Here is a 26,402-nt window from a genome sequence, read left to right as displayed (position 1 = left end):
TACAGCCTTAGAATATCTCTTTCAGCAGCTGGCTTAATGTTTTTATGTTTTTTTTGGAGAAGTGCAAATATATTTAATAAAAGTACCCTTTTAACCTAACGTAAATGTTTATTGTTATACTTTTCATTGTTTTATTGTGTACTGTTAGATATTTTATTTATTTGTATCTGCCATTATTATTTATATCTGCCATTATTATTTATATGAAGAAGACCTGGCGCAGGTCCCGACTCGCTCCTTGGTTCTCCAAGGACCTGCGGGAGATGAAACGCCGGAGAAGGAGCCTAGAGAGCATTTGGAGAACCAGTCAGTCCGAGTCTGACCGAACACAGTTAAGATCCTTTTCTAGATCTTATCTTGTGGCAATGGAGGGGCAAAGCGCGCTTACTTCACCACCCTCATTGTGTCCGCAGACAACTGCCCGGCCGCCCTGTTTAGAGTGGTCCGCTCCCTTTTAAATCAAGGGACAGGAGAGGACCCCTTACGAGGACGGGCCGAGGAATTTAGTAAATATCTGGTGGACAAAATTGCTCAGATTCGGGCTGGTCTGGACTCTGACTGGGCAGTATCTGACGAGAGGAAAACGATAAATAAATATATTAATAAGGGAATCAAGAAATTCTTTTAGAGACCAATGAAATAGCAGACTATTTCTTGATTCCAAATTAATACAATTGTGAATTTTATATTTTTAGATAAGGGAATATTTGCATAATCTGAAGTCCCAGATTTACCAGTGGCCTTTGAAAGTCTAAGTATTGATCCTAAACACTTTCAAAAGTTGTTCCAAATTGTATTTTTTAGTATAAAAAGATGAAGAAAATTATACAAATACATGACTGAAAAATAATCATACATATTTTCATTGAATGGAGACTGACATTTAGTGTTTTTCTGGCTGCACCAGTTTTTTGGGGAGAGTAGAACTCTTGACATGCCACTAAAAGCAATTTATAGGTTTCACCCCTGAAAAAGTTGTGAACCTTTAATGTAGAGGTAACAATGTGGAAATCCGTTGCTGTGTGCCTGGTCTTCTTTTTCTTCTGACCTTAAATATTAAAAGTAAGTTTTTAAAATGGACGAAAGCATGCAGCGAAGCAAAATTGTTGCTTGGTTGTGTTTTTAATTGTTGCTAGCTGCCCAGAGTCACCATGGTGAAGAGGGAGGCCAAATAAATGGAATAAATAAATGCTGATACGCAGCATCATTTTTATTCCCCAAGGATGCCTTTATGTAGGTTCCATAGGTACTTATAAAATCACAATAGGAGGTTATGAGCAATTGCTGTATTTGGTATTGAATGTACTTGCTTAGAACAAAACACCTTTGGGATCTTCAGGATGTAAGCAATAAGCATTCTTACCTGTTTGCCTTCCAATACAGGAAAGCTATGTGTCTGGCCATATTTATTGTGGCAATCATTTTATGATACTCCCATACTGTACTCTCAGATAAACTCCCATAGGTAGCTGGGTACATGTAGTATATAAATGAACAAAGTATTTTTTTTTAAAAAATGCTCCCTATCAAAAAATGTCCATTCTTCTTCCTATACCCATTGTTGTTGTTGTTGTTAGTTGCGAAGTTGTGTCCGACCCATCGCGACCCTATGGACAATGTTCCTCCAGGCCTTCCTGTCTTCTACCATCTTCTGGAGTCCATCTAAGCTCACGCCTACTGCTTCAATGACTCCATCCAGCCACCTCATTCTCTGTCGTCCCCTTCTTCTCTTGCCCTCAATCTTTCCCAGCATTAGGCTCTTCTCCAGTGAGTCCTTCCTTCTCATTAGGTGGCCAAAGTATTTGAGTTTTAGCTTCAGGATCTGGCCTTCTAAAGAGCAGTCAGGGTTGATCTCCTCTAGGACTGACCGGTTTGATCGCCTTGCAGTCCAAGGAACTCGCAGGAGTCTTCTCCAGCACCATAGTTCAAAGGCTTCAATTCTTTGGCGCTCAGCCTTTCTTATGGTCCAGCTTTCACTGCCATACATTGCAACTGGGAAGACCATAGCCTTGACTATACGCACTTTTGTTGACAGGTCCTATACCCATATCTCTACCAATTACCTATACCAGTGTTTCAAATGGAACTTGCCAACTGAAACTTTTGAACTAGCAATTAATGGTGAACCAAAGGTCCAGTCCTGGTTAATGACAGCAGGCTTTTCATAGGGGGAATAAACAGAATTATTTTCTAGCTCCAAGGGAAAATGGAAAAGAAGTTCATATAGTTTTGTAGCAATCAGTTGTCTGATGATCTTCCTTCCTGAACTATTTTTTCCCCATTATAGTCCTACGGGAAGACTGGAAGAATATTTAGGCTGCATGGCTAAAATCCAGAAGGCTGTGGAATATTTTCAAGATAACAATCCTGATAGTCCAGAACTCAATAGAGTGGTATGTAATGTGTTTGAATATCAACATAAATGAACTATGCCATACTACCATCTGGTTTAATTGCAGACAGTTCCATGTCTACTTTAAAAGCAGCTCACGTTTGCGCACAAGCCTTCACTAACTTCAGATCAAAGCAGGTTTGGTGTGCTGGTGTCCATGCTTCTGACTCTGAAATATGCCAGTCATTTCAGCCAATCATTGCTTAGCCCAACACAGCCGGTCACTGAACAGTGAGAATTGGCCAATTGCTGAATTTAATTTTCCTCAGTGAGCCTCTGCTGCTTTGGAACTGAGTGAAATGGAATTAGGTCTGCAACTGGCAGGCAGCTGGATGAGAAAGAAAACATCCATGACTGTGGTGTGATTTGGTTAGAAAACAAGTTTCCTTTGTATTTGAAGTGAGGGAAGAGGGAAAAACTGGTTTTCCAAAGGTTGCAAGGAACTACAGTGTTTGCATTTCAAAACAGATCACTAGTGGTTAGCCTTGATACCTTCAGATCTTTGATGGTTTATGTTGTAGTGGAGACACAGTAAAATTATTGAAGGATAAAGATGAGTTACATTTTTATTTCTTGCCATGGTTTTCTTCAATGGAAAGGCAATATTTGTGAGTCAATGTCTCTGAATGTCATGGGCCAGAAGACCGTGATAACTGCAAATCCAGTGTTTGTGTCCTTTGCAAAAGGGGTCCCTCCCCAACTTCCAAATTTTCACTGAAACCTTAAGATACTGTTTTAAAATTGAGCCACGAAAGCTTTTTGAATAGGAACTATACATGCCGCGTTTCCATTCCCTTTATGAAAGCTGTTTATGCCAAGTATTCATAGTACTGTTTATTTTGAACAGCAGCACAGCAGTATCTATTTTAAAAACTACTTTTAAAAGATCTATTGATTAATCCCAAACTGCTTTTTGGAATTTGATGCATGAGACAGAGGTTTAGGAGCCCTGAGCAATCATCTTCAAAGTGGACATATACATATTTGTATGTATAAAATAATCATGCTTTCTGGATTACAACCGGAGCAGAGTGATTGGGGAGCATATCCAGGGTTATTGTGAAAATTATTCTTGCCATTTGCTAGTTAATTGCTCTAATTTGTTCTGGTTTGGACTCTACCTGTGCAGGTCCTATGGTCTTGGTTAATTACTTGATCTGGGAGGAGTTATCCCTCAGAAAGTGGACCGGGTTCTTGGGGCTGTTAAGTGTGACCCATTGTGATGATGAGTGCAACCTTGAATCGGGGTGGTTCCACTAGTTCTGAAAGAAACAAAAGTGAGCCCTGTCTGCAAGAATCCTTTCTCCAACCTTCCCCTTTTAGGAATTGGTGCGCAGCCCAAAGGGTCCTGGAGGAAACAGAGGACCTTTTTGTTGTTTAATTTTACTTAATTTGTGTGTGGGGGGGTTGTTTGTTTGTTTTAAATTGAGATAACCTCGCCTTGCTTGTGTGATTTGGGAAACCGTATAAATAACCTGTTATTTTATCGTCTTCAGGCTATAGTATACAACCCTAATCTTTTTTTTTTAATCCGTGTTACTTCATCCAGAAATTGCTTTTTGAGAGGGGGAAGGAATCGTTGGAATCTGAATTTCGTAGCCTTATGACCCGAAATTCTAAACCAGTTTCACCAATCCTTATCCTGGATCTTATCACTTTGGACGATGACTTAAAGACTCAAGATGATGTGACCTTAGAGCATCTTTCCGAGAGTGTCCTGCAGGACATTGTCCGTATTTCTGGTTGGCTAGTGGAGTATGGAAGGAACCATGGTAAGTTGATTCAGGGATTGCCTATATTCTAAGCTTCTGGCTGGGCCATTTCAGTTTGCAAGGCTTTCATCGTGGACTTAAGTTTTGCCTTCCTATTTCTGTGTTGAGTGATTTTATCTTGTTCCTTATTTTAAAATGGCTGTTTATGAACTTCTGTCAGAGTACTACACAAATAACTGAAATTCACATTTCCACTGAGCCAGCAATGGCCCTAAGTACTTCAGTGAGACATAAAACAAAGGCCTTTTTGCCTCCGCATCTGTTAGATTCCTGAATAATTTAGTTCTCATGCATGTTTATGCCACAAAAATATATTTCAAACTATGGTAACAAACAAATTAAGTCATAGGAAGCAAATTAAAAGCCTGGATTATTAACTCTGAAAAATTGATAGAATGCGGCATGTATTCTGCATAGAGAATATATATATAGTATACGGAATATATTATTTCCTCATTTTTCCAAAAGGTTTCATGTCAAAAATTGATGGATGTTAGTTAGATATCAGATCTGGGGACTAAAATTGCTCTCCATCTTAACTAGACTCTAATAGTATCTCATAGTTCTTCCACGGTCAGCTCTGTAATTTCTGTGCTATTATCTTTCTATTTGACTATTGCCTTCCCTTTGTTCAACTTTGCAAAGCTTAGTCATTTTTTCTACTCTCATCATCCTCTCACACCATATGTGCAAAGTATGTCAGTTTCTGTTTGCTGATCAGTGCCATAAGGGAGCAGTCAGTTTTTATTTGGCTCAATTAGTTTGAAGTCCCAGTAAGTGTTAGAGTGGTTCCTAATGGCGTAAGATGGAACAGTATATGCATAAGATTCCTGTAATTTTTGCCGAGATTTCTTTAAAATAATTAACATGGTTAAAATAGTTTAAAGTGTTTCTTACCCGAGCCTGACATTGTGCACTGAGAGTAACTGGCCCAAAGTCACCCAGATGCCTTTCATGCCTAAGGCGAGAGAATACTTCAGTCTCCTAGTTCCTAGCCTGGTGCTGTAACCCTTGGCTCTCTGAGTTGATGTCTATAAATTCCCAATTTTTCCTAATATTTTAAATATTATAGAATTAATACAGTTTAGAATGAGTCAGAAGGATCTTATCAGATGATTCTTACACATGCTTGAAAGGCCCACAAGCATGTCTCTGAATTATGCCCCTAGCCCAGGGGTCGGCAACCTAAAAAAGGAAAAGAGCCACTGGGAACCGGTTCCATCACAAATTAAAAAAAGTGGGAGCCGCGTGCGTGTGTCCATGCACGCGCATGCGCAGACGCACGCGGTTGCCATTTTTTTTAAGTGAGATGGAACCGGTTCCCGGTTGCCCGACGGCGACGGCCTGTCTGCAAAGCTGCCGCTTTCGGCAGTTTTGCAGACGGGCCACGGCAGCTTCCTCAAAGAGCGGCGCCGCTGCCCGTTCGCGCGAAGGTACGCGCGCACCTCTCCAAAGGTTTGGGGAGGTGCGCGCGCACCTCTCGGAATGGGCAGCGGCGCCGCTGTTCGAGAAAGCTGCCGCGGCCCGTCTGCAAAGCTGCCGAAAGCGGCAGCTTTGCAGACGGGCCGCAGCAGCTTCCTCAAAGAGCGGCGCCGCTGCCCCTTCGCGTGGAGGTACGCACGCACCTCTCCAAAGGTTTGGGGAGGTGCACGTGCACCTCTGCCCATTCGGGGAGGTGCGCGCGCACCTCTCCAAACGGGCGGTGCCACTCTCCATTTGGAGAGGTGCACGCGCACCACTGCCCGTTCGAAGAGGTGTGCGCGCACCGGGCGGCTGGGAGCCGCAGGAGACGGCTCAAAGAGCTGCATGCGGCTCCGGAGCCGCAGGTTGCCTACCCGTGCCCTAGCCCTTTGAATATGTACAACACCCATTTGTTAAAAAAAAAAGCGGCTTCATGAATTCAGCCACCCTGTAGCTTCTAATTTTAAGTAGAAATTCAAGTAGAATTCTGAGAAAAAGATTTTTTTTTTTTCTTCATCTAAGTCTGGCTGAAGCCAGGAGACTATTACTACTTTTTAGCATCTGGCACAGCCGATTTTCTTATTCTGGTCAAAGCAAATGAAAGCTTTTATCCATAAGTATTTAATTTTGATGCACCAATCAGAATGCTCACATTTATTGAAATCTAGAAATTGAATTGAACCTGGTTCAGATTCACATGTGAGATGATTTTTTTTTGTTGTTGAACTGAAGCTACTTTGACTTTTAACATTTCCTGGACAGGGAAAGCTGTCTACATAGTATGCTGTGGTTCTAAGCATGGCACCAAAGTTTACTGTTTGAACTGGCTATATATTGTCAGCCTGTTTTTCCTTTCAGTGTAAAAATATAAGTGACTTATCTGGAAGATTGCTAGGATAAATGAGATGAGAACTGCAAAAGAATCTGATTTTCAAAAGGCAGACTGTGTGGTTGGTGAGCGAAAGGAAGTGTTTCAGAATTTAAACATATTTTTTTTCAAAAGAAAATATATTTTGAAAGAGGAACTCTAGTTTGAAGAAACCACCTTAGCCTATTCTTATTGAATGATTTTGAGCCAGTCACTCTCTCTGAGCCCAATTTATTTTACAAATTGGTTGAGGTAATTAAAAAAAGAGAGAGAAAGGGAGCACTGTGTTTGTTACCTTGAGTTATTGAATGAAGAGGATCTAACAAATAAGTAAAAAATTACTTAACTCTTCCTTTTTTTTCCATTCTAAATTTCCTTTCTTAAGGCTACATTTTCTTTTGTAAACACAAGGGCTGAGTGCAAACATAATTTGAAGCTTTTGGTCCCTGGTATGATATCTGTGTGTGCAGAAATGCCTGGCAATATCTATCAAATTTCCTGTCTTGCTTGCATGTATTTTTAATCATTTAATTAAAATAGCAAATGGGAAATGAGCATGGTGAAATAAGTATCAGCTTCAAGCACAATGTTAATTTCCAAGCCCCCACAAACATTGTAAAGATATTAATTTGTTTAGACATGCTCCTTGTTGTGCTTCTGGAAAATGGATGTATTTTAATTACCCATGCTCAACAGAGCAGCCATTTTGAAAGGGTTTCTATAACTGTCAAAACTCTACTGGTCCAAAGATGTTTGAGTAATCCTGTACTGGATTAATAATCTTAGTCACAGTGATTGGATCCACAAAACAAATTAGATTAAAACCAAAGACTACTTTATGGCTTGGAAATGCATGAACTCCAGTAACTGCCAGAACTGTGCAACATTCCCACGCATGTAATTTTTAGTTTGCTTTAAATTCTAATGTAAACGTTAAAAAATGCTCCAGACATTTATTTATCTATTGAACAGAAATTAAAACTAATACAAAAATGAAGATGATTTAAAATGTGACATGAGAAAATAGGCTCATTTTAGCTTCAGCCTTTTTCCCCCCATTAATTTATGCTAATTCCGGGGGGAAATGAGTATAGTTCAGAAGTTCCTATAAAAATCAAAGCAATCTTTGTTTCCTTTTCCCCCTCTAAAATAATAGTTGAAATAATACATATTTTTGCTAGCAGAAAGAATTTATTTGCTTCTTCTGGGCACATCTATGAGCTTTGCATGCTTTCTTGACATCAGCCACTTACCTTTCTCTGTCCTCAGCAGTCCAGCAACAGGAACCACAGGAACAGTTGATATCTTCAAGTCCAGTCTGGAGTGAGTAGGAGAGGGGGAAGCCTGGGAAGTTGGGAATTCCTTGGAGAAAATAGGAGGTAGTAGCTGGAAGAGGATTCAGATCTCCAGACCAGTTTTCTGCATATGCGAACTCCAGCTCTTTTGCGACTGTGGTTTTCAAAATTCCCAGCCTGCAAGGTCTTTTGGGGAGTTGCAGCCACAACGCATCTGGGCTTCCAAACTAGGGAAGGTTGTTTTAAATATGGATGAAGCTGGGAAGTGAGGGACAGGAAGAAACACAGTTAAATGTTTCTGGTTATAACAAGGAAAAATACAAAACAAAAGGCTAAGATTATTTTTCACTGGTGAATCTTCATGTGTTTTGTGGGTGAAATGAACTGTATTTACTTGAAAACTCTGTGTTATTTCTTAAGGGGACTGATTGCATGGGGTTAAGTATCCAAATTATTTGACCAAATTGGGGCTGTTTGAGCCCCGTTCGTGTGAAAAGCTATAGAATAAGAAAAATAGTAAAACTTCCCAGTTTACTTCCATATTAACAATCCTTTTCTTAAGATTGTTTCTTGTTGATAACATAAGGCCACTTCACTCAATATAATTGGGTGTCCTCCAGGCAACGGTGATGTCATTGGTTAATTCTTTCGACCCGGAAACTCCTTAAACAGTGCCTCTGACCACAAGTGGGACTGGACTCAATATGATGCTCTAGTTAGTATATCCATTATAAATTACATAAGTTTGAATCTAGATTAAGTTAATTGGATTTACTTTCCAAGGAAATTAATTGAATTTAAATTGTAACTAAGATGTCCAATTGATTTCAGACGTGGGTAGAACTGTCTGTTCCCATTTCAGGTTTCTCATCTTTTTGTTTGTAATTCCATTTTAACATCAATTTGTGGGGGGGGGGAACTGTAGAGTTGCCTCCTTTTATTTAGAAAAATTATATCATATCCTAAAATGCTTAGTTTGGCACATATCGGGGATGGTGGTGTCAAGAATTGAAATGGACAAAAGAAAAAACTGTAGGTAAATGAAATTAATTGTTGGAGCCATGACATTACAGTATTCCCAAGTAGTTGCCTTCTAAATTTGTTTTTGGCTACAGAGAGAAAAGCTAGGGGATAATTTATATTTTCTTTAAAATATTGTAGAATCATTCAAAAATTGAAAATCATTTCAAAGATTGGCTTATAATTGAACCCACCATTTTGGTTATAAGTCAAGACAATTGTAAACCCCGCAAAATTTTATGATCTTTTTTGTGGTGGTCATTAACCAGATGTGATGATCATAAAGTGAACATCATAGTCATAAAGTGAACACTACGGTCATTAAGCAAGCCCATTGTTCGTTATGGGGCTTTTTTTGGGGGGGAGTGGAAAGCAGAATGTTGCTTTCCTGCAAAAATGTCACAGATCACAATTATGTGACCTCAGAATGCCACAAGTGGCTATAAAAGTAGACAAATTGCCAAATGCCCAAAATCTGGTCACATGGGGGAAAGTCATAATCATAATACTAAAGTTGGAAGGGACCTTGGAGGTCATCTAGTCCAACCCCCTGCTCAGACAGGAAACCCTATACCATTTCAGACAAATGGCTGTCCAGTCTCTTCTTAAAAACTTCCAGTGTTGGAGCATTTACAGCTTCTGGTGGCAGGTTGTTCCACTGGTTAATTGCTCTAACTGTCAGGAAGTTTCTCCTTAGTTCTAGGTTGCTTCTCTCTTTGATTAGTTTCCATCCATTGCTTCTTGTCCTGCCTTCAGGCGCTTTGGAAAATAGCTTGACTCCCTCTTCTTTGTGGCAGCCCCTGAGATATTGTTACACTGCTATCATGTCACCCCTCATCCTTCTCTTTGTTAAACTACACATACCCAATTCCAGCAGCCGTTCCTTATATGTTTTAGCTTCCAGTCCCCCAATCATCTTTGTTGCTCTTCTCTGTACTCTTTCCAGAGTCTCAACATCTTTTTTACATCGTGGTGACCAAAACTGGATGCAATATTCCAAGTGTGGCCTTACCAAGGCATTGTAAAGTGGTATTAATACTTCACGTGATCTTGATTCTATCCCTCTGTTAATGCAGCCTAGCACTGTGTTGGCTTTTTTGGCAGCTGCAGCACACTGCTGGCTCATATTTAAGTGATTGTCTACTAGGACTCTGAGATCCCTCTCACAGTTACTACTATTGAGCAAGGTACCCCCTATACTATACCTGTACATTTGGGTTTTCTTGCCTAAATGTAGAACCTTACTTTTTTCACCATTGAATTTCATTTTGTTAGATAGTGCCCAGTGTTCAAGTCTGTCCAGATCCTCCTGTATCTTAAGCCTGTCTTCTGGAGTGTTGGCTATTCCTGCCAGCTTGGTGTCGTCTGCAAATTTGATGAGTTCCCCATCTATCCCCTCGTCCAAATTGTTGATGAAGATGTTGAGCACTGGTCCCAGAACAGAGCCCTGGGGCACCCCACTACACACTTCCTTACATGTAGATGCGGTTCCATTGAGGACCACACACTGAGTACGGCCAGTCAGCCAGTTACGAATCCATCTGGTGGTGATGCTGTCTAACCCACATTTTTCTATCTTATCAAGTAGTAGGTTGTGATCTACTTTATCAAATGCCTTACTGAAGTCCAAGTTAATTATATCCACAGCATTCCTCTGGTTCACTAATTTTGGCTGTTGGAACTCTGAATTTAGGTAGTAAATCCTTTTTTCAGGGTCTGTTGTAATTTCAAACTAAATGACAAGTCAGAAATTGAGGACTACCTATAATAATTTTAATTTGGGAATTTGCCATCACACTCATCCCTTGGCTTATAGTCTTCATTTTTTGCAATGTGTTTTTTAAAAATGACAGTTTTAAGTATACAATTCCCATATCTTCTAATACTTGAACCTGTGATTGATTTGGCTAAATTTAACTCAACCACCCATTTAATCATCCTGTGACAGCATTGGATGAGACCCGTACGGGGTCAGAAAAGCCTGTCCATTTCAGTAAAAAGGTATTTCTGCTGCTACGAAACTGACACAACTTCGGTTCTCAAACATGAAACTTGTAATATGGCTGATAGTTGTGGTGGTCCTGTCATGGCAACTGAATGAATTCACATTATTCCCAGAGATAGCCCAATGCCTTTTGTTCCTAATCGTTGACTGCCTGCCTTGCAGCCTAGCTGAAAGGAGTCCCTCTTCTGAAAGGCCTGTTTTGGGTGACTCGGGTTTGTCTTCATTTTCTTTGCGGTACAGGTTTTAACTGCCTGTGTGAGGAGAAGCCACCACCTGCAGGAGTCCAGAAGGGATCCCTAAGGAACAGAGCCATTTCTCACACCAGCATAGCTTCTAGGGAGATCTTTGTAGAGCGAGCATTCAGAGAATTAGAACACAGCACTAGTAAGGGTAGGAGACTGAAATTTAGAAGGCGTAAGAGAATTCTTGAGAAGGCGAAATTAATGCTTTGAAAATTGTTTGTTGTGTAAGTGCACAAGGCTTGGCTTCTGAAAGGATGGCTGAATTACTTCTTCCAACTTCCCAGATCATTAGGATACTGTTGTACTATTTAGGGCTACTGGGATTTATAGTTCAGCAGCGGGAGAGCTGCATATTGTGTATCCTTGCATAAGTCAATCTTTGGCAGTAGTAATTGTACTAAAGTCAGTATTTAAAAAAAGCAGAAATGTTTAGATTCAACCTATTGATCTAATTTTAAATATAGCATCTTTTACAAACTGATTTTTGCTAACTTTATATTTTCTACTCTAGCTTCATGGATATAGTTTACTTCAAATGGATATTGGGGTATAATGCCATTTGCTCTGTTCTTTTCTTTTTCTTATTTATAAAGCAATGCATTTTAGTAAATAGACATTCCTAAACAAAAAAATAACGAATATATATATATATATATATATATATATATATATATATATATATATATATATATATATATATATATATATATATATATATATATAAATGAAACAGTTTGCCAGTGTGGTTTCTTTTTCCAATAAACATAATCCAATTAAAAAAAAATTCTATTACATTATTGTGCTATTAGTACTTTGGAGCACTAACAAAAATGAAGTCTGCTTTGTAACATGCATTTTCTTTCCCTAGACTTCATGAATGTTTACTACCAGATCCGTTCCAGCCAGTTGGACCGCTCTATCAAGGGACTGAAGGAGCATTTTCGTAAGAATAGTTCTTCCTCGGGCATCCCATACTCTCCTGCAGTTCAGAACAAGAGGAAAGACACCCCTACCAAAAAACCAATAAAAAGGCCAGGTTAGTCTGAAATTTCAGATATAATTTCTGTGTAATAGTCTTGGAAAAATCAAAGCCCGGACATTTTATTTGCTTTTTAATCAGTAAGTCTGAGGAGAAAAAATTGCTTTGTTTTAGGGTTAATATTTGATCCCATGTAGTATATTTGTAAAGGGTTGGTAGACTAGTTAAATTTCCAAGTAAATCTGGAGATCTTACAAAAAAAAAATCAGATAAACAATCTCAGGTGGAAATGTCATTCCTTGAAATAGTGCTGGTTCAAGGCTAAAGCATTACACCAATCCCACAACAGCACCCTTTTATCTATTCCTATGGTGTCCTGTCCTGTCAAGGTTTCCTTAGACCAGGTATCCCTATCCAGAGGCTTAAGCTGCAGAATGGTTTCTATACACGACTAAGTATTCATACATTCATAATGGATGTGGTTAATCACAAAGGACTGAAAGGCAAAGCAGGGAAGCTAAATAAATAACTGGGTAGTAAGTGTCCAACTGGAATGAAGTATCTATGTGACCTTGGCTGATATCCAAGAGCTGATTTATATTGGCATTACCAACCACTAGGGCATACAGGGCTTTAGTAGACAGACAAAACCCAAAATCCACATCTCCAAAGAAATCAATCGCAACACTTTTCTGTATTGCGGCCCAGAAAATGGCATGAATACGCCAATAAGGTCAGCAGAAGTCAAGCTTGACTTGAAAGAGATTTTACTTTTCGGATTCAAAGCCTGAATGCAAGATGGAAATGAAATCTGATCTGTGATATAACCAGGTATCCTATGGAACCAATAGCTTACTCTTTCTCATAAGCCGCATTCTCATTTGACACAAAGTCTGCTCATTCATTCACTCATTCCACTCTTCCTTTTAGAATCCTCTCTGCCAAGCTCGCTCTTCTCTTCTTCACTCTTCTATTCAATTCTTCTCCTGCCATGTTGCCCACTGATGTGTACAAACCCATATCCCCTCCCCCTTTCCTCCCAAATAATATCATCCTCTCCAGCCCTCCTTTACTTTATCTTCCTATCTCAGCCCTGTCTGTATCAGGCCTCTCTCCCATCATTCTGATGATCTAAAGCCATAATACCGGAGCATCTATTCTCTTTCTAAGATTTTTTTTCTCTGTAATGAATCATTGGAGCAAAGGCCTTACTTTTACTAGATTCTGAAATTTAACATTTAAATGTTAACTTTCAATTTCTTTTAATTATACTTTTTTTAAAAAAAAACACAATCTCTGTAAGTCTATTTTTCTGAGTGTTGATTTTTTTAAGATTAGCTACTCCAGGGCAGATTGCTTCATATAATGAATGTATACAATAGCTGATAGTTAAATAAAAATGATAAGTGTTAGAGAAGGCAATAATTAAGGCCCCCTAACAATATTTTTTTATCTTTGATAAAATGAATTTACAACATAATGTTTCAGGAGGAATACCTTGCAGAATGAAGCTGTGAATTATAGAAGACATAGATGAGTAGGGGGTTGTAGAAAATGCAAGTTAAATTGTCAGGCATGAAAACATTATTTTGGGGAGTTTTAAAAAAATGTTTAATTACATCTTTGACAGTCCACTTCCCAGGGGTGTATTATGTGTGTCCTTTCTATAGCTTCTCAGAATGTATTATTGCATTTTGCGATATATACAATTTCAGACTCATTATATGGTAGTTCTACTACCAAAGGGAATGCTTGGCAAACCCCAGTTGGATATCTCAAAACTAAGCCATCTCCTAATTTTTTTCCCCTGAAAGTTGGCCAGTGCTGAAACAAGGCAAGAAGATTGGGGCTAAAGTCATCTACAACAATCAACTTCACATACGTGCATCTTTGTTAATTTATCAAATGCTCCCCACTTCCTGCTGTACCTATAGACAAATTTATTGAGCCAAAGCCTTTTCTTTCTTTTTCCCAGTGACATCCATCTGAAATGACAAATGCTATCAGAAAGGGCATACTAATTCCTCTGGTTTGTAAGACAATCGATTCACGGAATTCTGCTTTTTGACATTTCCAGCCAGGAAAACATTGCATGCATGAAGTGGAGGGCCAGTTCAATGGACGAGATAGGACTAATTCACACATTTTTAAAAAATGATCAGATGTGGTAAGCCACTTGCCCATAATACCTATAATGAAACAATTGCTTCTCATATGCTGGGCAAGCTAGGTCTAGTATCATTTTGAATTGATCTGTCAGAAAGGGTAACTGTATGTCTCTAAAAGAGCCCCACAGTAAAGCAACCTGACAAAATAATGGAAGATAATTGTGCCTTCATAATTCTTTGGCAGGTAAGAAATCTTCTATTTCCCAGAAATGATTCAGCTCTCAAGGGCAGTTCTAGAGGGGAAATTCTAATGTCTCTGTCAAATTGTTGCTATTGGTTTCTTTTGTTGGAATGCAATCATCCCTTATTTTGTCCCTTATCCATCTTGAATGATAGGCAAGGAAACCACTATTCCATTTTCTGTAAATGTTAAATCCAATCCTCCCGGTCAGTTTTAAAGTTCTGAGTTCTGTTCCATGGTTTTAATAGTAGTTTTTCATAAAATGAAAAAGATAAACACACATCCTACAAAGCTGCGCTGCAGAAAAATGAGGTTCTAGCATGTGAAATATTCCCACCAAAAGGTAGCTGGATTTTTTTGGAGAGCTTGCCTTTTGATATTGACAGTTGCATATTTTAATATTGTGGTTGCCTGTGCTTTTAATCAAAATGCAAAGTAAGATGTAGCGAACCTCCCTTTAAAGGAAGTGTTTGATGTAAAGAAACTGCAAATTATGTTCAATAATTGTTTGCAACTTTAAGATCAGTTAGTTAAAAAAACAAAAACAAACCAAAACTCTTAACTTGTCAGAGTTAAAATTGACACCTTTCCCCCAAGCCGAGAAAAGTTACTGCATCGGAATGATTTCTGTACAGGAACCTCTGTGGATCGAGTCTCAAAAGATGTTTCTTCCCCCAAAGAAGTCCAGTTTAGTCCTTCTTTCTAGGCTGGGTACAAGTCACCTGCTTGTTCCAATTTTACCTTCTTGCTGGGGAATGCTAACTAAGCTTCTGTACAAAAATCATTGAATGCTTCCAGGATGCTTGCCTGGCAGTAGTTTTCTGAGGACAGCTGGGTAAGATGAGAAGCAACAGCTTGTTCCTCCTCTCCAGCTTGATCACTGCTTCTACCTTGAATGTGATGCCTTCATTAGTAACCACCATGCTATCCCGCTTGGTTCAAAAGTGCCTAATCAAGAGGAATAAATCTAGAACAAAGGCATTTGACTTCCCATAGAATCCATCAAGGCATAATTAGGATGCTAAGTACTCTGCTCTTCAGCAGCACAGAATTAATACCCAGCAGCACTTAGTGTGTCTGGAGATAAACATGGTTAATTGTTCTTATGCAAATTGGAGGAAGATGCTAAGACGTGAAGGGTCCTTATCTGTGGAGAGCATGGAGGGCTAACATTGCAGCCTTGCGTTGGGATTAGCTCATGCTGGTGCTGGCTGCATACATAATAGCTAAACTTTTATTGAGGTTACCGACAAAAAAAGGAAGTTTTTCAGTTATGGGGGAAATAAAGACAGGTGCGTCTTAATGTGCCATCAGTCACCTAGAAGAATACTAAACATGCTTTTATTAATATAACCGATCTCATAATTTATTGCAAATCTTAGTCTTTTTGACTTGGGCAGTCTTTGTAAGTCCTTTGTAAAGAAAGCCCAATGTTTGGAGCATTGTTTGAAATAGTCTAAATATAATACCTATGAATTGCGATCTTAAGTTAAAAAGTTTAAGAAGAATTCTTTAGGATTCTTGTCAGAAAATAACATTTAATAAGGCACAAGTTCAACATAGATATCACATAATTTTCTTCCTATCGTGCATCGGCTTCAAGGACGTTAACTATCATCATATTTGTGCCACTTTGGTAACTTTGTTGGAGATACTTCCTCCTCCCTTTTTGTTTATTTTGTTTCATTATCTCGAGACTCCATATTATACTCTGATTTTTCTTTATAAATCTTTCACCTTTTGTACATTATCCCAAATAGGTGAAATGTGTGAATTGTATTAAGATTGCACACTTTAGAAGTTGCGTTTGCTTTTCATGATGTGCATTTCATGTATACATTCCATGTATGGTCACAATGTTTTTTTATTTACTTTGACACCAAATATTTTCAGTTTTTGTGTAGCATACTCCATTTGAACCAGATGTAGTGTGGCAATGAGGAGATGCCTTGTGCCACTCCTATTTTATATCATATGTATACTTTAATGTCTCTCTACTGTCAGGATGTTGGGATTGTCTTGTTGTGTTTTGGCAGAAGTGCAATTTTTTTTCATTATGTGTTTAAAAATATTCTCTGCTCTATTAAATATTTATAAAAGTGTTTTTTTTTAAAAAAATCTTTCCAGTTTGTTCAATTTCAGGAAGTTTTACCTATAGTAGGTTTCTATGAAATAAAAACTACAGCCCAGAGAAGTATATAGCATTTGTGTATTCCAGCCTCTGCTCTGCTTCCATTATTTATTTTGTTGCATGTTTACTAATACTTCTCATGTAAAACAAGATTTATTTATAGAGTGACATGTTAATACTTTCTCTTTTGTGCTTTTTTCAGTGTTTCTAAGTTGCAACATCCTGCTTCGGCCAGTTTAATGCTCTCTTTTTAAAAATATTATTTTAAAAATATTTTTGGTGTAATTGTACTTGTGAATAAATGAAGATCAAAGTCCTGGGATGGGGAGAAAAACAGATTGACCTCTTGTCCCTTTTTTAGTTTTTATTGCTAGAAAGAGGGTGAGATGTGAAGTGGCCTGTTAAATTAGCTCTTGATTTCTGTCGACTGTCGCCTTTTCTTGGTGCTTGCCCTGTTTTGTACAGATCAAGCCTTCTCTTTACTTTCTCTTTATCATGCTCTGTCCATGGTGAGAATCATGCTCTGTCCATGGTGAGAATGCTCAGGAATAACACTAGTATTATTTCTTTGGTCAACTGTTTCTGGGAGAAAGGAATGGAGGTTTTTTTTTGTGGCCTTGAAAGTCAGCTTTCACTGAGGAATCTAGCAAAATGCTATGAAATCTTAATTCTTTTAATGACTATCTGCTTAGAAAGTGAATATTCTGAGTCTTTCCATTTGCGGTATATAAAGCCTAAAAAATTAGGTAGTTTCTTCTAAACAGATTCAACATCAGCCAGATATGGTGATTGGCCTCTGTGTTTCTCTGTCAATTATCTGTAAACGTTGCAAACATTACCAGGTTCTTCTCTCATAATAATTGCAGTTAAAATGGAGAGGGGGAATCCTAGTGTACAGTGTAGATGTACTGTATCTAATTGGAGGTCTAATGCAATTAGTTGACTTCCTCTTCATTCGTACGGAGCATCTCTTTGGAATGAAGAGTCTTTTATCCATGCTTGTGCTCTCAAGCATCAGCTAAGATAAGTCATTGACAAGGGGCTTCACATACAACGGACCAGATGCCTGCTTTTTACAAAAAAAGGCTTCTACATTATTTTCTTCTGGGATTCAAAGTGATTAATAAGTTAATCAAAATAATTATATCCACAAAATAAATGGAAAAAGAAATCAAACATGCAGTATAATTGGCAACCAGCATCTACAAAATTAGCAGCAAGTCAAAGTTAACCCTGGGGTAAATTTGCCTTCTCAATCTTCTCCAGAAGCTTCCCCAAAGAGCTGCACCTGACCAAGATAAAGAGACCAACTTATAGAAGGAGAAGGCATGCCACAGTGAGAGCAGAGCAAGTGGAAAGGCTCAGTTCATGGTAACCGCCTGCTTCGTTTCTGTAGTTAGAAGAACTCTGACACTGCTGTCCACTGTAGCCTGCTGAGGGTCCACTATAGAGAGATGTTTTTCAAGGCCAAATGCCCCTTCAAGAGGGCCTTGATCCAGACAGCAGAATTTACTTGTTTATGATTGGTAACACTTCTATATGTATATTACTAAAACCCTTGAGACCTTTGTATATATGGAGACATCCAACTAGCTTTGACTGATCGCAAGAAAGCTAAGCAGGGTTATGTATGGATGGACGTCTACCAGGAATCCCAAGGCTGTAAACTAGAAATTGAAAATAATGTCCTGGCAGAAGACAGTGTCAAAGCACTTCTGTGTTCCTGATTTTAAAAAAAAACAACAACAACAACCCCAAACCATAGGTACATGTCCAGGTACTCTCCAAAAGCTGAGTTTGACTGATGGAAGCACACACATCCCTGAAGTAGATTAAAACAATTTTTACAACTGAATTTTAGATGTCCTGATTGTTAATGGCTTTATCATGAAAATGTCATACAACCATTCTGTGGTAAATCAGGATTCAGATATTACTGCTGGAATGAGTGTTCCATGCTTTTATCCATCCCAAGCTATACAGTATATAGTTGAACAGCATTTCAAACCTAGTTCATACTGAGAAACTCTTTAACAATCTCTCAAAGGAAATCAGCAATTATATTAAAAAGGCACACAGCAAGAGAGTTCTGGTGCACATATACATATATATATATGTCCTGTAGAGCATTCTCACGGTTGGCTAGTGCTCTGACACTTGATTTGGAGGACCAGGTCCTGGTGGAGGATTGCTTGGTGTTTTTGTTTCTCATTCACTTCCAAGGTCTCTTTGTCTCTCCTTTCTTATGGTTCTGGTGACAGGCACGATCCGTAAGGCTCAGAACCTTCTGAAACAATATTCTCAGCAGTGTCTAGATGGGAAAAAGGGGGCCTCTAACCTCATTCCTATAGAAGGTAATCACTTCTTTCTCTTTTCCTCACTCTTGGGTTTTGGATTTCTATATGCAAGTCTTCCGTTAGCCTTTAGCCTCCACTGATGGTAGAAATAACAGAGCTTGTTTAAGAGTCAAAAAGCCAGGAGAACAAAAGTGATGCATATAAAAGAGTAGTGGGTTATTATTTATATAGTCATCTAAATTTAGGGATGCTGATTCTGTGATGCAATTTTGATTGGCTAACAGAAGTTCCATGGTAGCTTGGGGACTTTTCCCCCCTCACATTCTGTCCTTATATATTTCATTTACATAGGTAGTAGCCCTTTCAACCTTGATTAGATTAAAATTGTTCAACCGAGGTGCAACTTCGCGCTAGCCCTTCCTCCTCCTATGGAGTCCATGTTGAAATAAAGCCAACAACTGTTGAAAATTGTGGTTGCACTTGCTTTTTTGTTCCGAGGCTGCATTGCGTCATGACTTTATCCTGCTTGAAACTGCTACTACTGCTGTAGTGTCCCACCATAGGGTAGTAGGTTGTGTTATCAGGATTTTTTTTCCCCTAAATGTTTGATGAACCAATAAAACTCAAAGGACAAACACTGGTGCTATGATGGTCCTGGATAAACCGCTCCTTCTGTTAATGCCCACTGACATCTCACTAGGTCATGAGCATGATTTACGAGTTAAGCATCTTTCCGATTCCTTGGTTGACAAGCACGGGTCAGTTGCTGGTAAGTACCATATAAAACAGTAAGGCTGACTAATTTGACTTCTTTCTTTTTTTAGCATTTCTTGCAATATTCTCTTAGAATGCTTCCAAGAAAATGTTGTTTTCCAGAATTAGAATGGCTAAAATTGGCAAGATGTAGAGGAGCTGTGTTGATTACTATGCTGAAAGTTATTGATGTAAGATGCAAAGTAAAATTTAACAGGGCCATAATGGAAGGCACAGAAGCACATTCATTGACTGTAGGAGCTTGTCTCCTTTGCCACTCTTGCTCTCATCCCCATCCCAGCTTAAAGTTGCTGCGTCAGATCACTATACGGGATTCTTTGCTCACTCCTTCCTGCCTATTTTCAAATCTTGGTAATTAATCTTTTCCCCCTCTTCATTCTGCTGGAATGCATTTTTATGCACTTATCATAGGCATGTTCCATATATTTGAGTAATGGATAGATGTACAGGTTCTCTTGGCATATGAAATTGAGCAGACTGTTTCCTTACACAGAGTCAGAAGGAACATATAAAAATGGAATTAAATACCTTCATTCTGCTAGCTCTTTCATCTTTACAAAGACCCTAATTTGATAGGGAGCATTTCTTACATTTTCCCCTCACCTAATAGAATATATGCTGTTTATGACATGGGTATGTGTAATGGCAAAATGGATGTCTGTTCTTTCCCTATGCATCATGAAGGATATCACTTCAATCATTTGGTGCAGCAGATAGCATGTTGTAAATCTATATCCGCATAGTCAGTGCAATGCATCTTAGTGACTGGCAGAAAGTAACTGATGCATTCACAGGACCACTAGATACCATTCTCAAGCAAGATTCTCAAAAAAATCTTATTTTGGCATTAAATGAAAACTTATCCTTATCTCTGTCCCAGAATCCAGACATTGTAGCGTCATTATATTGAACAATAGTTATGAAAGCCCCATTCTTAATTTTAATATTAGATAAAACCAGTTTCCCCTCAGTTCAAAACATAATGCAGAAATGTGATTCTCATTCCAAAAATGCATTGCTTTTTCTGGACTGGCCATTTGAGATAGTAGGAGGGAAAATATTGTGTATGAAAACTTCTTGGAGTGGGGAGGGAGGATAGGGGGGAAAGGAAACTCATTTTGCAAATAAAACCAGCCAGTTGGAAAGAAGAGAAGAGTTATATGACAAAACAGTTTTCAGAACACACATAGTTTTGCCAGTGTGGAACATTCATCAAATGCTGCCTAAGCAGTTTGATGTCATACAACTGGTAAAAAATGCATCATTGAATTTCTGCAGATTGGGTGGATTGGTTGTTGGATGCTGGATGAGAAAACATCAGCCATAAAGAAGTGAAGCAGAAGAATCAGGTGGTGGAACTGTTAGGGCATAATATAATTTAATGAATGAATTCTAGGGGTAATAATATTTCCAAATACTTCCATAATTTCATTAGTTATGAATAATATAATATAAAAAGTTCTAGAAACTCTTTCAAGCGTATTAGTTATTTCCTTTGAAACTACATCTTTTGACTGATGAACATAGGAGCACTTTGGAGACATACCAGATTCTTGAGGTGTGAATATTTTTTAAAAAATCACTGTTTCTAGCTATAGTATGCTTTTATTTCTGGACTAAAGACTTCATTAAGAATGGAGTATGTTATTTTAGACGATATCTGAACCTAGTCTGTTGAAAGTATTGCATTGTTTATTTAAGAAATTAGAAATTTGATAAATTAGCATTGCTTTGATATGTAGAGAATTTACAAATGATAAATGTTAAATAAATGGTAATTGATTCTTCTTAATTAAGTTGTAGATTAATTCCCAAATTCCTAGTCAGAAATATATAAGATAGGAGCTCTGCAGGCTTTAGCAAAAATGTATTGTAAAGACATCAAGTATCAGTATTTATAGTAATTAAAGAATGTACAAGAGAAAGATACGTTGAACAACTCACATTCAGTCTTTCTTCTATATATGTACATCTTAATGTACTTTATACTACTCATTTTGATAATTTTGATAAAGTTTTATCTTGCTGATAAAAAGATGGAACATCCAATATATATTATATGTATCAGGTGGATGTATTTGCTTGGCAGGTTTACCTTGTGATTAGATAAATGGCATAAAGTTGCATCACTTAAACAATTGGTAGACTTTAGTTTAAATATTCTGCTATATTTGACTGTTCTGTATTAATTCATATGTTTATATGTCAGCTAAAAGAAACTAGCATCTTACGTTCTTTTATAACCCCCATAGGAAGAGATGACATGTTGGACATGGAGATTGATGCGTACATCCACTGTGTGAGTGCCTTCATAAAACTGGCCCAAAGCGAGTACCAGCTACTAACTGAAATCATCCCAGAGCATCATCAGAAGAAGACATTTGATTCCCTTATTCAGGTCTCTTCAAAACATAACATGTCCTTCCTTTGGTTATACTTCAAAATCACTTTTGTAACTCAACTAATATTTGCTTTTCTATAGGAGTCTTTAGACAACTTGATGATTGAGGGAGATAATATTGTGTCTGCAGCCCGGAAGGCCATTATGCGTCATGATTACTCAGCTGTGCTGACTATCTTCCCTATCCTAAGGCATTTAAAGCAGACAAAGCCAGAATTTGATCAGGTTTTGCAGGTAATGAAGCTATGGCAGAATCTACTAGATCACATAAACTCAGAATTCAACATCTAGTTTTTCATGGCAGAGTAGTGATGGTCGCAAACAGTTGTGAACTATAGGCGTTTGATTAACAACCTGCGCGTCCAAAGTCAAACGAAAGAGCCATAGATACGAAAGGCAAACGCTGAGATGGGTAGCTATAGAAATCAAATAAAGAAATGTGCCCTCTGGACTAGTAAGCAGAACTAGTACGAAGCTCAAAGGAAACGGTTCACAGAAAGCAGGAGTCAAGCTAAGCAAAAACCGGTTGGTGATTACTACTTCCACCTGCTGTTCCTGTTTCATTAGGAGCCACAAGTCTAGGAGGAACCCCAAGTGGCAGGCCTGCTCCTTGATGGTACTACCATTTCATTCAGAGTTCTGGAAACTGAAGAAATAGTATCTCCCTCTTGATAAAATTACTCTGCTCTGCTTCATCCTGTCCCTCACAGCCTTCTCGAGCACCAGGTCAGGACCTCTACTACATACATCTCTTGCTTGCTTGCTCAGGAAAGAGATATACAGTATCATTAGCTTTCATTCAATGTCAGTAATAATAAAATTGATGAGTGTCCCACATAAAGTATAAAACAGATCCCACATGACCAACTCAATGTTTTTTTATTGTCACTAAGAAAAGGGTCTCCAAGTCTCCAAGCAGGGGTTCATAGCAAAGGTGGTGGTACTCTGATCTTATTCCTAATCTCTTTCAGCCTGACCAAATGTAAAGGTGGAAACTGGAAAGAGGGCATCTCTGAAAACAAACACAGCAGACTCACTGCTGTGAAATGCCTGGCCATATAAATCATTAAGAGAAACAAAAGGAAAATAATTTCTATCCATATAGTGGAACTACACCAAGATGGACTTTCATAAGGATAGCAAATATTAAATTGCATTGCAAGAGCAGGGAAATCAGCATAAGGAATAGTGGTGATATGCTTCCTTCTGCCCAGAGGTATACAGCTGAATTGTACAGTCTCTGAAACTTCCAGAGAGTTTTCATATATATAGGGTTCATTTCACACAGATGCAATGTCAATTCTTACAGGACCCAGGTTAGACATTGCTATTGTTGTAATTATTATTATTTAAACTTGCGTGCTGCCTGAACCTCAATGATGGTAATAAAGAAAATACAATAAAACATGAAGGAAAAAATTAACAATTCCTTATCTGGATTATCTAGACCTCTCACTGAGATGAAGTGAGAGGTCTAGATAAAGAGCTGGGTCTTTACCGCTCTTCAACAGTACAGTGGAGGCTATCCAGATCTCGAGGGAAACCTTGTTCCTGAGGGCAGGTGCTACCTCAAGAGAAGATGCACTTCCAGGGTCCTGAGAAATGACATTGCTTAAGTGAAGGAACCTGCAGGATTGAATTGGCCTGATAGATGTTATGGGAGACAGGCAGTCTCTCAAGTAACCAGGCCCAATGCCATTAAGGTTAGTCGCTTAAGTAGATTTGCCCCTAAAAGCATGGAACATTGTTTTGGGAGTCTTAACTTCTCAAATTAATGGTGATAAGTTAAGCTGCCTTGTACGATAATGAGAAATACTTTAATGCACATGCTCAGCTGAGGCAGGAAATGGAGTAATATTAGATAAGATTCAATCTGTCAGGGAGCACATGCTGTGCCTAGCAAGGCATTTAATCGAGAAAGTTTTAAGCTTTCCTGATTCTGATGTAAACCTTATGTGAGATCTTTATGCCACAACAGAACTCTTGAGTTATTTGCTTCGTTGTCAGTTTCTATTAGTTGCTATCCCTGTTTTTCAATTGTTTTTATGCTGTGACTCATATTTCAGGGTACTGCAGCCAGCACTAAGAATAAGTTACCAAGCCTCATAACCTCAATGGAGACCACAGGAGCCAAGGCTCTGGAACATTTTGCAGACAATATCAAGGTAATTATCATCCCACTGGTGGTGAATTATCTCTTTGCCACCAAAAGCAATCCAACAAGCTTGTGGAAATATTTCAGTTAATGTTTCAGTTAATTTTGCAGTAATAATCACAAACTCCAGAAGCTGTCCTGGAGAAGAGAAAGGAAATCTGTCTATGTTTTCTTGAACGTAAGGCACATTTCTGAGTAAGTGCATTGGATAATACCTCTCAGTCAGAGGCATTTCCAACCATATAACAAAGTTCTCGCCCTTTTAAAATCTCTGCATTTCGTCTGACTGAAAAAGAGAACATTAATTATGTGTAAATCAAACATACTGATGGAGGTAGCTTAAAATATGCATCTATCCAAGCATCTTTTCCCCCAGTTACCAGTAGGTGGTGCCCTTGGTCTTTAGGGCCATGGAAAGAGTGAGGCGGTTCAATTCATTCATATAATTTATCAAATCAAATTTATTTATCAAAGTTATTTGCCACCCATCTTGTGGTTCAGGCGACTCTTTGTAAAAAGAGAAGATAATCATTTTAAACCGTTCTTAACTATTTCATCAATGTTTTTTTTCCTTTCTAGAACAATCCAGATAAGGAATATAATATGCCAAAAGATGGGACAGTTCATGAACTCACCAGCAATGTATGTGAAAACAATTCAGAGTGTCTTGGTAACATCAAGCCTATAAATGACCCCTTCTCTTTTGTTTTGCAGTAGTGGGAGAAACTTAATTTTGTATGATTAAACTACTTTTCCTGTCAGAGCCTGGGATTAGTCTATTGGAATTAGTATCATATCTACAACTTCTGCTTAGGCATTTTTCTTCTCTCATTTTATGTAGTTTATAGAACTTTTGCTGAGACAAGGATAAAGGTTTTGCATACTTCTCTCTTCTTTCTGGTTCTTACGTTGTATGCTAAAGAAGAAATGTGACTTAAATGGGAGCCGTGTTATCCCTAGCTCCAAACCCAGAACCTATGAATACTTGCAACACATTAGGGACCTGCTATAGCTTTATTAACTTTTTAATGCTTTTCTTTTACACACTTTCCACCATTTGTATCGTCCAGTTGTCGCATCGGTTACGCAAATTCAGAAATACATACACAGATCTATCTACTGAAGTACTATTTAGGATTTCTTCACAGGACGTTGTCCTTCCAGGTCACAAACATGACTCTCAAGCCTATGTTAGCCAATCTAACACTCCTTCTGCTAAAAATCTCTTCCTTGAATTGGGAATTTTGGGAAATATATTATCTATCGGGGTACACCAGCTTTTCTCAGTTTGTCTTCTAGATCAGAGGTCCCCAACCTTTTGGGTACCAGGGACCGGTTCCGTGGAGAGAGGTTTTTCTGCGGACCAGAGGGGTGTTTTGTGTGTTGCCTGCATCCCACGGATGGGGCTTTGCTTGTGCGGACCGGCTGCTGGCATGCCGCGGCTCGGTACTGGTCCATGGACCGTGGGTTGGGGACCGCTGTTCCAGATGGATAGGACTACATCTAGAAGACGTAGACTGAGAAAGGCTGGTGTACCATGATAGATTATATATTCCTCAGTAAGAAGTCATGATGTTTGTACAGTTGGTTTAGTGACCGTTTGAAGTTACAACAACACTGAAAAAAGTGACTTTTGACCGTTTTTCACACTTATCCCCATTGCAGCATCCCCATGGTCACATGATTTATATTCAGATGCTTGACAACTGATTCATATTTATGACGGTTGCAGTGTCCTGGAATCATGTGGTGCACCTTATGGGACCTCCTGACAAGCAAAGTCAATGGAGAACCAGATTCGCTTAATAACCGTGTTACTAATTTAACAACTGCAGTGATTCAGTTAACAAATGTGACAAGAAAAGTAAAATGGGGCAAAACATTTCTCACTTGGCAACATAAATTTGGGGTTCAATTGTGGTCATAAGGACTACCTGTACAGCATTAACGTGCTATGATTGGGAATCAAAATGGGTTTCTGGAAATGGACAGCTGAGCTGGTACAGACATCCTTAACATTTCCTATTTTAAGTATCACAGTCATTCTGTCAAAGAAGACCACTTCTTTCTGAAAAAGATATAGGTGTGTTTGGAAACATTTTGTTGTTACTTTGCTTGGCTATGTTAAGTGTTAAGACAGGGGTCTTCAAACTTGGCCCTTTTATGACTTGTGGACTTCAACTCCCAGAATTCCTCAGCCCTGGCTGAGGAATTCTGGGAGTTGAAGTCCACAAGTCATAAAAGGGCCAAGTTTGAAGACC

At 38.6% G+C, this 26,402-nt stretch overlaps 1 protein-coding gene across 7 annotated transcripts in view; it reads left to right on the top strand.

Annotated features, from left to right (window-relative positions):
- EXOC7 (exocyst complex component 7) overlaps window positions 1–26,402 on the top strand; it is a 44,964-nt gene that overhangs the window by 3,414 nt on the left and 15,148 nt on the right. For 2 of the 7 annotated variants that reach the window (XM_081320947.1, XM_081320950.1), the window contains exons 4-11: window positions 2,288–2,393; window positions 3,942–4,164; window positions 11,924–12,091; window positions 18,776–18,868; window positions 21,838–21,983; window positions 22,068–22,220; window positions 24,053–24,151; window positions 24,721–24,783. In XM_081320947.1, the coding sequence (XP_081177073.1) occupies window positions 2,288–2,393; window positions 3,942–4,164; window positions 11,924–12,091; window positions 18,776–18,868; window positions 21,838–21,983; window positions 22,068–22,220; window positions 24,053–24,151; window positions 24,721–24,783 (1,051 nt within the window). Of the gene's footprint in view, window positions 1–2,287; window positions 2,394–3,941; window positions 4,165–7,762; window positions 7,817–11,053; window positions 11,204–11,923; window positions 12,092–18,775; window positions 18,869–19,511; window positions 19,581–21,837; window positions 21,984–22,067; window positions 22,221–24,052; window positions 24,152–24,720; window positions 24,784–26,402 lie in introns of all 7 variants that reach the window. The other 5 variants (XM_081320953.1, XM_081320952.1, XM_081320948.1 and 2 more) reach the window with 5 other exon arrangements.

This window comes from Vipera berus (genome assembly GCF_964194415.1).
Source record: "Vipera berus genome assembly, chromosome: 2".
Taxonomy (NCBI): Eukaryota; Metazoa; Chordata; class Lepidosauria; order Squamata; family Viperidae; genus Vipera; species Vipera berus.
This window is presented reverse-complemented; position numbering and strand designations above follow the sequence as displayed.